The sequence below is a fragment of the Capra hircus genome, chromosome 15 (genome assembly GCF_001704415.2).
Source record: "Capra hircus breed San Clemente chromosome 15, ASM170441v1, whole genome shotgun sequence".
Lineage (NCBI taxonomy): Eukaryota > Metazoa > Chordata > Mammalia > Artiodactyla > Bovidae > Capra > Capra hircus.
In genome coordinates, this window is record NC_030822.1 from 26,213,089 (window position 1) to 26,227,589 (window position 14,501).

A 14,501-nucleotide genomic window follows, 5' to 3' on the forward strand; every position below is an offset into this window, starting at 1 on the left:
TGCATTGCAGGCAGATTCTTTACCCACTGAGCTGAGTGGTAAGGAGGTAGTGCACTTACTTATTTTTTATTGTTAAGCATTGTTAGTTTTTATAGAATATGAGTGTAGAGAAATCTTTGTGTTCTGACTTAGAGTCTTACAGAAGATTCCCACAAGTGGCATTATTCAGTCAAGAAGAATAAAACACTAGTAAAATTCATTATTCCTGTTACTAAAGTATTTCTCAAAAGGTAGTAGTTTCCATTCACAATAAAGGTTTTGGCTTTCTATTTTAACCTTCCATTGAGAGCACTGACTATTCTAATTTTGAATCATTTTCATTAATTTTGTAGGTGAAATTTATTTTTATTTAATTTAATTGTTTACCAGGTATTGAAACTGGTTTCTTCAGTAATTTATTTTCTTCTTGGTTTTCTTCCTTTATCTTGTGGGATTTAGTTTTCTCATTTATATGCATTCTTTATTTATGGATCATTTCTAAAGTTCTCCACACTGTTGGAAATAAGAAATGTTTCACTTCTTTATAAAATTTTACCTAGTTTTAGAGAACTTTATATTGAGATGTAATTGAAATACAATATTACATTTCTTTTAGGTATATATTACAGCATCAGTTCAGTTCAGTTGCTCAGTCATGTCCGACTCTTTGCAACCCCGTGAATCGCAGCACGCCAGGCCTCCCTGTCTATCACCATCTCCTGGAGTTCACTCAGACTCTCGTCCATCGAGTCAGTGATGCCATCCAGCCATCTCATCCTCGGTCGTCCCCTTCCTCTCCTGCCCCCAATCCCTCCCAGCATCAGAGTCTTTCCCAATGAGTCAACTCTTTGCATGAGGTGGCCAAAGTACTGGAGTTTCAGCTTCAGCATCATTCCTTCCAAAGAAATCCCAAGGCTGATCTCCTTCAGAATGGACTGGTTGGATCTCCTTGCAGTCCAAGGGACTCTCAAGAGTCTTCTCCAACACCACAGTTCAAAAGCATCAATTCTTCGGCACTCAGCCTTCTTCACAGTCCAACTCTCACATCCATACATGACTACTGGAAAAACCATAGCCTTGACTAGACAGACCTTAGTCGGCAAAGTAATGTCTCTGGTTTTCAATATGCTATCTAGGTTGGTCATAACTTTCCTTCCAAGGAGTAAGCGTCTTTTAATTTCATGGCTGCAATCCCCATCTGCAGTGATTTTGAAGCCCCAAAAAATAAAGTCTGACACTGTTTCCACTGTTTCCCCATCTATTTCCCATGGAGTGATGGGACTGGATGCCATGATCTTCGTTTTCTGAATGTTGAGCTTTAAGCCAACTTTTTCACTCTCCTCTTTCAGTTTCATCAAGAGGCTTTTTAGTTCCTCTTCACTTTCTGCCATAAGGGTGATGTCATCTGCATATCTGAGGTTATTGATATTTCTCCTGGCAATCTTGATTCCAGCTTGTGTTTCTTCCAGCCCAGCGTTTCTCATGATGTACTCTGCATATAAGTTAAATAAGCAGGGTGACAATATACAGCCTTGACATACTCCTTTTCCTATTTGGAACCAGTCTGTTGTTCCATGTCCAGTTCTAACTGTTGCATCCTGGCCTGCATACAGCATAATGATTTGCTATTTCTATATATTGTGGAATGATCACTGCAGTAAGTCTGGTTAAAATTCTACGTCACACATAGTTTCAATTTTTGTGTGTGATGAGAATTTTTAAGAAATATTCTCTTAGCAACTTTCAAATATACAATACTGTGTTATTAACTATAGTCACCATGCTATATGCATTTTATCCCCAGGACATGTTTATTCTATAACTAGAAGTTTATACCTTTTTATCCATTTTCACCCATTTGTCCACCTCTCACCCCTCTCCTCTAGTAATCACCAATCTGTTCTCTGTGTCTATGAGTTTGGTTGGTTGGTTTTTATTTTTCATGTATAAATGAAGTCATGTGGTATTTATCTCTTTCTCTGTCTGACTGATTTTACTTAGCATAATGCTGTCAGGGTCCATCCATGTTGTCATAAATGGCATTTTTTATATAGTTGAATGATACTCCCTTGTATGTATATACCACATTTTTATTAAGTCATCAGTGGATACTAAGGTTGTTTTCTTGTCTTGGCTATTGTAAATAGTAGACTTTTTGACAAGGGCCATTCTGATCGGCATGAGGTGATACCTCGTTGTAATTTTAACTTTCATTTCTCTAATAAATAACAGTGTTGAACATCTCTTCATGTGCTTGTTGGCAATCTTTGTGTTTTCTTTGGAGAAATATCTATTTAGGTCTTCTGCCCAATTTTTTATATTTCATTGCTTGTTTGCAGTTGAGATGCATGAGTTGTTTGTATATTTTGGAGATTAATCCCTTGTCAGTCACATAATTTACAAATATTATCTCCCTTTCCGTGTGTTGTCTTTTCATTTTGTTAGTAGTGTCCTTTGTTATGCAGATGCTTTTGAGTTTAAGTAGGTCCCATTTGTTTATTTTTTCCCGTTACTCTAGGAGATGTAAAAAAGTACTGCTGCAGTTTGTGTGAAAGAGTGTTCTTCCTATGTTTTCCTCTAAGAATTTTATAGTATCTATTCTTATGTTTTGAGCTTCCCTGGTGGCTCAGATGGTAAATTGTCTGCCTGCAGTGCGAGAGACCTGGGTTTGATCCCTGGGTTGAGAAGATCCCCTGGAGAAGGAAATGGCAAACTGCTCCAGTACTCTTGCCTGGAAAATTCCATGGACGGAGGAGCCTGGTGGGCTACAGTCCAAGGGGTCAGAAAGAGTCGGACATGACTGAGCAACTTCACTTTCACTTTCACTATTCTTACATTTAGAGTTTTAACCCATTGTTATTTTATTTTTGTGTATGATGTTAAAGAATGTTCCAATTTAAACCTTTTAAAAGTAGCTGTCCAGTTTTCCCAGAACCATTTATCAAGGAGACTATATTTTCTCCTTTGTGTATTCTTGCCTACTTCTTCATACATCAGTTGATCATAGGTGTTTTGACTTTTGGGTTTCCCAGGTGATACTCATGGTAAGATCAAGTGGTGGCTCAGACGGAAAGTGTCTGTCTACAATGTGGGAGACCTGGATTCAATCCCTGGGTCAGGAAGTTCCCTGGAGAAGGAAATGGCAACCCACTCCAGTACTCTGGCCTAGAAAATCCTATGGACGGAGGAGCCTGGTGTCCATGGGGTCGCAAAGAGTTGGACACGACTGAGCGACTTCACTTTTTTTCACTCATGGTAAAGAACCTGCCCATCAATGCAGGAGACCTAAGAGATGTAGGTTCAGTCCCTGGATTCGGAAGATCCTATGGAGGAGGACACAGCAACACAATCCAGTATTCTTGCCTGGAGGATCCCATGGACAGAGGAACCTGGCTGGCTACAGTCTATAGGGTCACAAAAAGAGTCAGACATGACTTAGCACATGTGAGTTTACTTCTGTTTTTTCCATCCCGTTTTATTGATCTACATTTCTGTCTATGTGACAGTACCATACTTTGTGCCAGTACTATTTTGATTACTGTAACTTTGTAATATAGTGTGAAGTCAAGGAGCCTGATTCCTCCAGCTCCATTTTTCTTTCCAGTGTTTGGTTACTCAGGGTCTTTTGTGTTTCCATACATGTTTTAATTTTTTTGTTGTTCTAGTTCTGTGAAAAGTGGCATTCATGTTTTCATATGGACTGTATTGAGTCTATAGATTGCCTTAATGGTATAACTCATTTTGACAATATTGATTCTGCCAACCCAAGAACATGGTACATCTTTCCATCTTCAATTTCTTTCATCAGTGACTTATGGTTTTCAGAGTTCAGGTCTTTTGCTTCCTTAGGTAGATTTATACCTACATGTTTTATTCCTTTTGATGTGATGGTAAATGGATTTGTTTCTTTCTCTTTCTGATTTTTTGTTGTTAATATATAGGAATGTAATAGAGTTAATTTTGTATCCTGCAACTGTACCAAATTCATTAATGAGCTCTAGTAGCTTTGTGGTAGCATCTTTAGGATATTCTACTTATAATATCTTCTTATATGCAGTGGCAGTTTTACTTCTTCTTTTTCAGGTTGAATTCATTTTATTTCTTTATCTTCTCTGAATGCCATGGCTAAGACTTTCAAAATTATGTTGACTAAAACTGGTGAGAGTGGACATTCTTGTCTTGCTCCTGATCTTAGAGAAAATGCTTTCACCTTTTCATTGTTGAATATGATGTTAACCGTGGGTTTGTCATATATAGCCTTTATTATATTGAGATATATTCCACCTATGCCCACTTCCTGGAGAGTTTTTATCATGTATGGCTACTGAATTTTTTTCAAAAGCTTTTCTGCATCTATTGAGATATCTTATGGTTTTTACTCTTTAACTTGTTGATGTGGTGTATCACACTGATTGATTTGTACATGTTAAAGAATCCTTGTATCCCTGGGATAAATGCCACTTGATAATGATGTATGATCCTTTGAATTTGCTATTGGTTTCAGTTTGCTAGAATATTGTTGAGGACTTTTGCATCTATATTCATCACAGTTATTGACCTATAGTTTTCTTTTCCATGATATCTTTGTCTGGTTTTTGTACCAGGGTGCTGGTGGCCTCATAGAATAAGTTTGGGAGTATTCCTGCTTCTGCAGTTTCTTTGGAATAGTTTCATGAGGATAGATGTTAACTCTTCTCTAAACCTTTGATGGAATTTGCCCATGAAGCCATTTGGTCCTAGACTTTTTTTCTTGAAAGACCTTTGATCACACTTTCCATGTCAGTACGTATGACTGGTCTGTTCATATTTTCTATCTCTTCCTGTTTCAGGCTTGGAAGGTTGTACCTTTCTAAGAGTTTGTCCATTTCTTCCAAGTTGTCCATTTGAGGGGACGTATAATTGCTTATAGTAGTCTCTTATGATCCTGTGTATTTCTGTGATCTCTGTTGTAACCTCATATTTTTCATTTCTAATGTGAATGATTTGAGTCCTCTCCCATTTTTCTTGATGAGTCTAGCCAAATGTTTTTAATTTTGTTTATCTTTTCAAGGAAACAGCTTCTAGTTTCATTGATCTTAGCTATTGTTTTTTGTTTCTATTTCATTTATATCTATTGTGTTCTTTATGGTTTCTTTCCTTTTACTAATTTCAGGTTTTCTTGCTCTTTAGTTACTCTTTTACAAGGTTAGGTTGTTTATTTGTGATTTTTCTTGTTTCCTGAGGTAAGATTGTATCGATATACACTTTCCTGGTAGAATAACTTTTGCTGCATCTCATAGGTTCCGGGTCATTATGTTTCATTGTCGTTTGTCTCTAGGTTTTTCTTTTTATTACTTCTTTAATTTTTCAGTGCTTCATTGATTGTTTAGTAGTATACTATTTAGCCTCTATGTGTTTTTGTTTTTTATACTTTTTTCATGTAGTTTACTTTTCATCTCATAGAGTTGTGCTTGGAAAGGATGCTTTATATAATTTCAGTTTTCCTAAGTTTACTTCAGCGATCAATGCAAAGAAATAGAGGAAAACAACAGAATGGGAAAGACTAGAGATCTCTTCAAGAAAATTAGAGATAGCAAGGGAACATTTCATGCAAAGATGGGCTCGATAAAGGACAGAAATGTAATGGACCTAACAGAGGCAGAAGATATTAAGAAGAGGTGGCAAGAATACACGGAAGAACTATACAAAAAAGATCTTCATGACCCTGATAATCACAATGGTGTGATCACTCACCCAGAGCCAGACATCCTGGAATGTGAAGTCAAGTGGGCCTTAGAAAGCATCACTATGAACAAAGCTACTGGAGGTGATGGAATTCCAGTTGAGCTATTTCAAATCCTGGAAGATGATGCTGTGAAAGTGCTGCACTCAACATGCCAGCAAATTTGGAAAACTCAGCAGTGGCTACAGGACTGGAAAAGGTCAGTTTTCATTCCAATCCCAAAGAAAGGCAATGCGAAAGAATTCTCAAACTACCACACAATTGCACTCATCTCACACGCTAGTAAAGTAATATTCAAAATTCTCCAAGCCAGGCTTCAGCAATACATGAACCATGAACTTCCTGAAGTTCAAGCTGGTTTTAGAAAAGTCAGAGGAAGCAGAGATCAAATTGCCAACATCCACTGGATCATGGGAAAAGCAAGAGAGTTCCAGAAAAACATCTATTTCTGCTTTATTGACTATGCCAAAGCCTTTGACTGTGTGGATCACAATAAACTATGGAAAATTCTGAAAGAGATGGGAATACCAGATCACCTGACCTGCCTCTTGAGAACGCTGTATGCAGGTCAGGAAGCAACAGTTAGAACTGGACATGGAACAACAGAACTGGTTCCAAATAGGAAAAGAAGTATGTCAAGGCTGTATATTGTCACCCTGCTTATTTAACTTATATGCAGAGTACATCATGAGAAATGCTGGGCTGCAGGAAGCACAAGCTGGAATCAAGATTGCCAGGAGAAATATCAATAACCTCAGATATGCAGATGACACCACCCTTATGGCAGAAAGTGAAGAGGAACTAAAAAGCCTCTTGATGAAAGTGAAAGAGGAGAGTGAAAAAGTTGGCTTAAAGCTCAACATTCAGAAAATGAAGATCATGGCAGCTGGTCCCATCACTTCATATCAAATAGATGGGGAAACAGTGGAAACAGTGTCAGACTTTATTTTGGGGGGGCTCCAAAATCACTGCAGATGGTGACTGCAGCCATGAAATTAAAAGAGGCTTACTCCTTGGAAGGAAAGTTATGGCCAACCTAGATAACGTATTGAAAAGCAGAGACATTACTTTGCCAACAAAGGTCCATCTAGTCAAGGGTTTGTTTTTTCCAGTGGTCATGTATGGATGTGAGAGTTGGACTATGAAGAAGGCTGAGTGCTGAAGAATTGATGCTTTTGAACTGTGGTGTTGGAGAAGACTCTTGAGAGTCCCTTGGACTGCAAGGAGATCCAGCCAGTCCATTCTGAAGGAGATCAGCCCTGGCATTTCTTTGGAAGGAATGATGGTAAAGCTGAAACTCCAGTACTTTGGCTACCTCATGCAAAGAGTTGATTCATTGGAAAAGACTCTGATGCTGGGAGGGATTGAGGGCAAGAGGAGAAGGGGACGACAGAGGATGAGATGGCTGGATGGCATCACTGACTCAATGGATGTGAGTCTGAGTGAACTCCGGGAGTTGGTGATGGACAGGGAGGCCTGGTGTGCTGTGATTCATGGGGTCACAAAGAGTCAGACACGACTGAGCTATTGAACTGAACTGAAGTTTACCAAGTCTTGTTTTGTGGCCCAGCATGTAGTCAGTCATGGAGAATGTTCCATGTGTATTTGAGAAGAATTTGTGTTCTGCTGCTTCTGGATGGAAAGCTTTATAAATACCAGCTTCTCAGGTGGCACAGTGGTAAAGAATCTGCCTGCCAAAGCAAGAGACATAGATTCAATCCCTGGGTGGCAAGATCCCCTGGAGTAGGAAATGGCAACTCACTCCAGTATTCTTGCCTGGAAAATTCCATGGACAGAGGAGCCTAGGGGATTACAGTCCATGGGCTCACAAAGACTTGAATACAACAACACACACTTTATAAATATCAACTAAGTGTATCTGGTCTAATATGTTACATAAGGCTTGTGTTTGCTTATTGATCTTCTGTCTGGATGATCTGTCCATTGATAAAACTGGGGTGTTAACATCCTCCACAATTATTGTGCTACTATTGATCTGTCCATTTGTGGCCCTTAATATTTGTCTTATATATTGGGGTGCTCTTATGTTGGGTGTATATATAATTACAATTGTTATAAAAGCTTCGTCTTGGATTGATCCCTTGATCACTATGTAGTGTTCTTCTTTGTCCATTGTAACAGTCTTTATGTTACAGTCTATTTTGCCTAATGTGAGTATTGCTACTCCATCTTTCTTTTGATTTCCATTTGCATGGAATATTTTTTCTATCCCCTCACTTTCAGTCTGAATGTGTTCCTAGATATGAAGTGGGTTTCTCGTAGACAGCATGTATATGGGTCTTTTATGTATCCATTCAGCTAGTGTATGTCTTTTGATTGGAGCATTTAATACATTTACATTTAAGTTAATTACTGATATGTATGCTTCTACTGCCATTTTCTTAATTGTTTTGGATTTGTTTTTCTAGGTCTTAATTTTCTTTCCTTCCTCTTTTGTTCTATTTTCTTATGGTTGATGACTAAGTTTATAGTGCTGTGTTTGGATTCCTTGTGTGTGTGTGTGTGTGTGTGTGTGTGTGTGTGTGTGTGTGTGTGTGTGTACACATGCATACATCTAATTAGTTTTGGGTTGTGCTGTTTCCGTGAGGTTTTGATACAGTAGTCTGTATATGTATAAGGTTGTATTAAGTTGCTGGTCTTTTTCTTGCCTAGAGAAATTCTGTTAACATTTGCTAGTCTAGTGGTGCTGAATTCTCTTAGCTTTTGCTTGACTATAAAACTTTCGATTTCTCCGTCAATTCTGAATGAGAGCTTTGCTGTGTAGAGTATTCTTGTTTGTAGGTTCTTCCCTTTCATCACTTTGAATTTATTGTGCCACTCCCTTCTGGCCTGCAGAGTTTCTGCTGAGCAATCAATTGATAACATTCTGGGGATTCCATTGCATATAATTGGTCACTTTTGCCTCATTGCTTTTGATATTTTTTCTTTGTCTTTAATTTTTGTGAATTTGATTACTATGTGTCTTGTCATGCTCATCCTTGGGTTTATATCCTGCCTGAGTTTCTGCATTTCCTGAACTTTAGTGACTATTTCCTTTCCCATGTTAGGGAAGTTTTCAACTATTATCTCTTCAAATAATTTTTCAAGTCCTTTCTGTCTCTTCCTTCTAGGACCCCTATCATGTGAATGTTGGTGAATTTAATGTTATCTCAGAGGTGTCTTAGACTGTCTTCATTTCTTTTCATTCTTTTTTCTTCTGTTCTGCAACAGTGATTTCCACCACTGTGTCTTCCAGACCAAATATCCATTCTTTTGCCTCACTTATTTTGCTACTGATCCTTTCTAGTGTATTTTTCATTTCAGCCATTGTTCATCTATGTGTGTGTGTTATTTAGTTCTTCTTGGTCTTTATTAAACAGTTCTTACATCTCTTCAATCCTTGCCTCCATTATTTTTCTGAATCCTGGATCATCTTCACTGTGAGTATTCTTAACTCTTTTTCTGAAAGCTTGCCTCTCTCCACTTCACTTAGTTGTTTTTCTGGAGTTTTATCTTGTTCTTCATCTGGGACATAATCCTCTGCTGTTTCAATTTTTTCTTGTTGTTTTGTGATTGTGGTTTCTATTCCAAAGGCTGCAGAATTGTAGTTTTTCTTGTTCCTGCTGTCTGCCCCTCTGGTGGGTGATGCTATCTAAGAGGCTTGTGCAATTATAACTTTGTTTAAGAAATCAATTTATAAGCAGTTTTATCTCATAAACTACTTTAGACACACACAAAAAAAACCAGAGATGTTAGAGTCCAGAGCTCTTACACAGACTATAGACATTAATATGGTGGCTTGCTGTTATGTAAGAAAACATATATTTATATGGATAAAAAAAATTGCCAAAATGGAAAGTATTAGCTATGTGAAAGCAGTGAACTTACAGATGACTTTTCCTCTTTTGACATTCCAGAATTTCTATATTTTTTTTTTACTGAGTACAAAGCTTTTGAGTATTCTAAATAGTATTCTAATTCTAATAGTAATCTAAATAGCTTTTAAAAGCCATACCATTCACGCAGAACCCCATTAGAGTACATAATTGTCTATAGAACAAACTTAAAACTTCTCAAATAAATATCCCCAAAGGGTATCTATTCCCAAATTGCTTTTCTTCTTAGCCCCTGTTTTCTTATGTCTCATCTAGTCCAGTCTTATCCCTTATCCTTGACACAGATGCTACTAATTTATGTATTTTAGGAATTGAAACATATTTTTGCAGGGTTGTTTTCCTAGGTTCAAGAATTTGGTTCTTTTGGTCCCTTGTCTTGCTGAGTATCCTTGGGATCCTGGCTGCCTACACAACAATGCTGGTGGTGAGTAATGTTTCCCATTTCTCCCACCCCCTTCTCGAGTAGCCTCATGAGGTGCTCTTGTCTGTCGTATGGTTCCCAATTGGTGCTGGGAGCCCTCAGATCACTCTTAGCAGACTTTGGGTTTATATCAGCCCCTTGAATGTTAGGGAGGAGGGATAGATTGTGGGGGAAAAGGCTTATGCTATTAGAAGGTATGTCTTTCTACTTTGACCCTTTGAAAAGGAGGCAGGACATACTTTTTCTCTTCCTCTGTTTCGTGGCTTATTTTCTGGTTCACTCAGTATTGTCGTCTTAGATGCTAACACCTTCACATGGCAGTACTTTTACACATTTAACTATTCATTTCATAGCGCATCTCCTGAGAATCAATCTTTCTGGGTCTTACAAATTATCTAGTGTGTTACACCTGTTATACTGTGCAGTGCTAGTCCCCTAGTCCAGGTGCAAAGTACATTTATTTTAGCAAGTGTCTTTACACAGTAGAGACCCTGCCTGTTTCCTGACATAGTAGTATATGTAGTCTGAGAAATTCCCACCAGACATAGTAGTGTCATGTAGTATGAGAAACTGAGGCCAACCAGTAGCGGAATCTGTAGAAGTGGAACATTTATGGGAGACTAATGTTTAGGTTACTGGAGTTTTTCGGTACCCACTTACACGTAGGACATATATATCTTTCTCTGATTTCATAATTTCTTGTCCCCACTGATTTCTTGTCTGATACTAAAAAAACCCAACTCCCAAATCAGTTGACATTTGCATTAACTTTTCTTTCAGCAAAATATATTGACTATTGTATGAGCCATAAGTACTGAGGTTACAGAGATCAAAAACGTGCAGTTTCTGTTTTTATTCAGGGCACTTCAAAGACAGAGGTATGAGAATTAAAGTTACAGTAGTCCTTAATTCAATGAGTTTAGAATCTAGTAGGGAAGTAAGTCCTAGACAAAAATAACCAACGCAGACAGAGCATTATAATTGTCATTAGAAGGCCTAAATAAAGTTCAGCATGGGTTCTGAGAAGGAAGAGGTAACTTTCAGTCAAGAGGATTAAGTGAAACTTCTTGGAAGAGGTGGCAGAGGAGTGGGATCTTGAAAGGATGTTGGATTTAGACACGTGTTTATGGGAGTGCAGAAGAAAGTCCAGACCATGGCAACATCATGACAAAGTCAGGAAGACAGAGATATATGGAGTTTGAGTAAATGAGAGGGAAGAATCAGTACTGTTAGCATGTAGGGGATAGTGAAGAAAAATGGGGAATATGGTTAAAACAATAGACTTGTGACAGATTTTGTAAGGCCTAAATAGTAGGCTAAGATACTTGATATAAATCAGATTCTATAGGATTATCATTTTGAAAGGCATTGTGTGAAGGGTGTCGGTAGACAGAAATTAGTTAGAAATTTTCTATTTAATGAGAAAAATGCAGATGAATGATGTATTTGGGACAAGAGTCTGGCCACCGACTTATACTACTCTCATACATGATCAAAATAAAACTAAGATGGACTTCCATTGTCCGATAAGCCATGTGTTTTTTAATAGGCTTCTCCTCTACCCTCCCTGTTTTTGGATGCACTGGCAACAACGGAGGAGACCTAGATTCTGTTTCTGCTTTAAGTTATTTTGTAACCTTGACCAAGTCACATAACTCTTCTAAGCCTCAATTTCTTGGTTCAAATGAGAATTATCATAATATTTACTGATATTCTATAGGGCTTCAGTTCAGTTCAGTCGCTCAGTCGTGTCCGACTCTTTGCGACCCCATGAATCACAGCACACCAGGCCTCCCTGTCCATCACCAACTCCCGGAGTTCACTCAACTCACGTCCATCAAGTTGGTGCTGCCATCAAGCCATCTCATCCTTGGTCGTCCCCTTCTCCTCCTGCCCCTAATCCCTCCCAGCATCAGAGTCTTTTCCAATGAGTCAACTCTTTGCATCAGGTGGCCAAAGTACTGGAGTTTCAGCTTCAGCATCATTCCTTCCAAAGAAATCCCAGGGCTGATCTCCTTCAGAATAGACTGGCTGGATCTCCTTGCAGTCCAAGGGACTCTCAAGAGTCTTCTCCAACACTACAGTTCAAACGCATCAATTCTTCAGTGCTCAGCTTTCTTCATAGTCCAACTCTCACATCCATACATGACCACTGGAAAAAACATACCCTTGACTAGACAGACTTTTGTTGGCAAAGTAATGTCTCTGCTTTTCAATATGCTATCTAGGTTGGCCATAACTTTCCTTCCAAGGAGTAAGCCTCTTTTAATTTCATGGCTGCAGTCACCATCTGCAGTGATATTGGAGCCCTCCCAAAATAAAGTCTGACACTGTTTCCACTGTTTCCCCATCTATTTGATATGAAGTGATGGGACCAGATGCCATGATCTTCATTTTCTGAATGTTGAGCTTTAAGCCAACTTTTTCACTCTCCTCTTTCACTTTCATCAAGAGGCTTTTTAGTTCTTCTTCACTTTCTGCCATAAGGGTGGTGTCATCTGCATATCTGAGGTTATTGATATTTCTCCTGGCAATCTTGATTCCAGCTTGTGCTTCCTCCAGCCCAGCATTTCTCATGATGTACTCTGCATATAAGTTAAATAAGCAGGGTGACAATATACAGCCTTGATGTACTCCTTTTCCTATCTGGAACCAGTCTGTTGTTCCATGTCCAGTTCTAACTGTTGCTTCCTGACCTGCATACAGCGTTCTCAAGAGGCAGGTCAGGTGGCCTGGTATTCCCATCTCTTTCAGAATTTTCCAGTTTATTGTGATCCACACAGTCAAAGGCTTTGGCATAGTCAATAAAGCAGAAAGAGATGTTTTTCTGGAAATCTCTTGCTTTTTCCATGATCCAGCAGATGTTGGCAATTTGATCTCTGGTTCCTCTGCCTTTTCTAAAACCAGCTTGAACTTCAGGAAGTTCACGGTTCATGTATTGCTGAAGCCTGGCTTGGAGAATTTTCAGCATTACTTTACTAGCATGTGAGATGAGTGCAATTGGGCAGTAGTTTGAGCATTTTTTGGCATTGCCTTTCTTTGGGATTGGAATGAAAACTGACCTTTCCAGTCCTGTGGCCACTGCTGAGTTTTCCAAATTTGCTGGCATATTGAGTGCAGCACTTTCACAGCATCATCTTCCAGGATTTGAAATAGCTCAACTGGAATTCCATCACTTCCACTAGCTTTGATCGTGTGATGCTTTCTAAGGTCCACTTGACTTCACATTCCAGGATGTCTGGCTCTAGGTGAGTGATCACACCATCGTGATTATCTGGGTTGGGAAGATCTTTTTTGTACAGTTCTTCTGTGTATTCTTGCCACCTCTTCTTAATAGCCTTTGCTTCTGTTAGGTCCAGACCATTTCTGTCCTTTATCGAGCCCATCTTTGCATGAAATATTCCCTTGTTATCTCTAATTTTCTTGAAAAGATCTCTAGTCTTTCCCATTCTGTTCTTTTCCTCTATTTCTTTGCACTGATTGCTGAGGAAGGCTTTCTTATCTCTTCTTGCTGTTCTTTGGAAGTCTGCTTTCAGATGCTTATAGCTTTCCTTTTCTCCTTTGCTTTTCACTTCCCTTCTTTTCACAGCTATTTGTAAGGCCTCCCCAGACAGCCATTTTGCTTTTTTGCATTTCTTTTCCATGGGGATGGTCTTGATCCCTGTCTCCTGTACAATGTCACGAACCTCCGTCCATAGTTCTTCAGGCACTCTATGTATCAGATCTAGTCCCTTAAATCTATTTCTCACTTCCACTGTATAATCATAAGGGATTTGATTTAGGTCATACCTGAATGGTCTAGTGGTTTTCCATACTTTCTCCAATTTAAGTCTGAATTTGGCAATAAGGAGTTCATGATCTGAGCCACAGTCAGCTCCCGGTCTTGTTTTTGCTGACTGTATAGAGCTTCTCCATCTTTGGCTGCAAAGAATATAATCAATCTGATTTCGGTGTTGACCATCTTGTGAAACTGTTTATAGGGTTTGGTAATGTACAAATAAATGGCCTGGTGACTCAGTCAGTAAAGAATCAGCCTGCAATGCAGAAGACCCAAATTTGATCCATGAGTTAGAAACATCCCCTAGAGAACGAAATGGCAACCCACTTCAGTATTCTTGCTTAGAACATCCCATGGATAGAGGAGACTGGTGGCTATAGTCCATGGGGTCACAAGAGTTGTGCACAACTTAACAACTAAACCACCACCAAAGTACAAATAGAATCATATCCATAAAATTATTTTGATAAAAAGGTGATTGCCGTATGCATTCAAACTCTCCTTAATAACCTAGGAATCTGAAGACCAGTTTTCAGTCTGTGACTTGGTAATTACATAGATTCAAACCTAATTAAGGTTTATTGACTAATACCAATGTTAACAGCAGTGGTTAACAGTTGTAACAATGGCACTGGTTCCTCAAAGAAGAGCTTTTAAAAAAAAAAAAAACTATTTATTTGGCTGTCTTTCGGTCTTGGTTGCATA

The 14,501-nt window shown here is 38.7% G+C and overlaps 1 protein-coding gene across 1 annotated transcript in view; it reads left to right on the forward strand.

The window, feature by feature from the left end:
• Window positions 2,159–14,501, forward strand: part of GDPD4 (glycerophosphodiester phosphodiesterase domain containing 4) — a 91,142-nt gene continuing 78,799 nt past the window's right edge. The window contains exons 1-2 of the mRNA XM_018058898.1: window positions 2,159–2,163; window positions 9,928–10,021. Of these exons, the coding sequence (XP_017914387.1) occupies window positions 2,159–2,163; window positions 9,928–10,021 (99 nt within the window). The remainder of the gene's footprint in view (window positions 2,164–9,927; window positions 10,022–14,501) is intronic.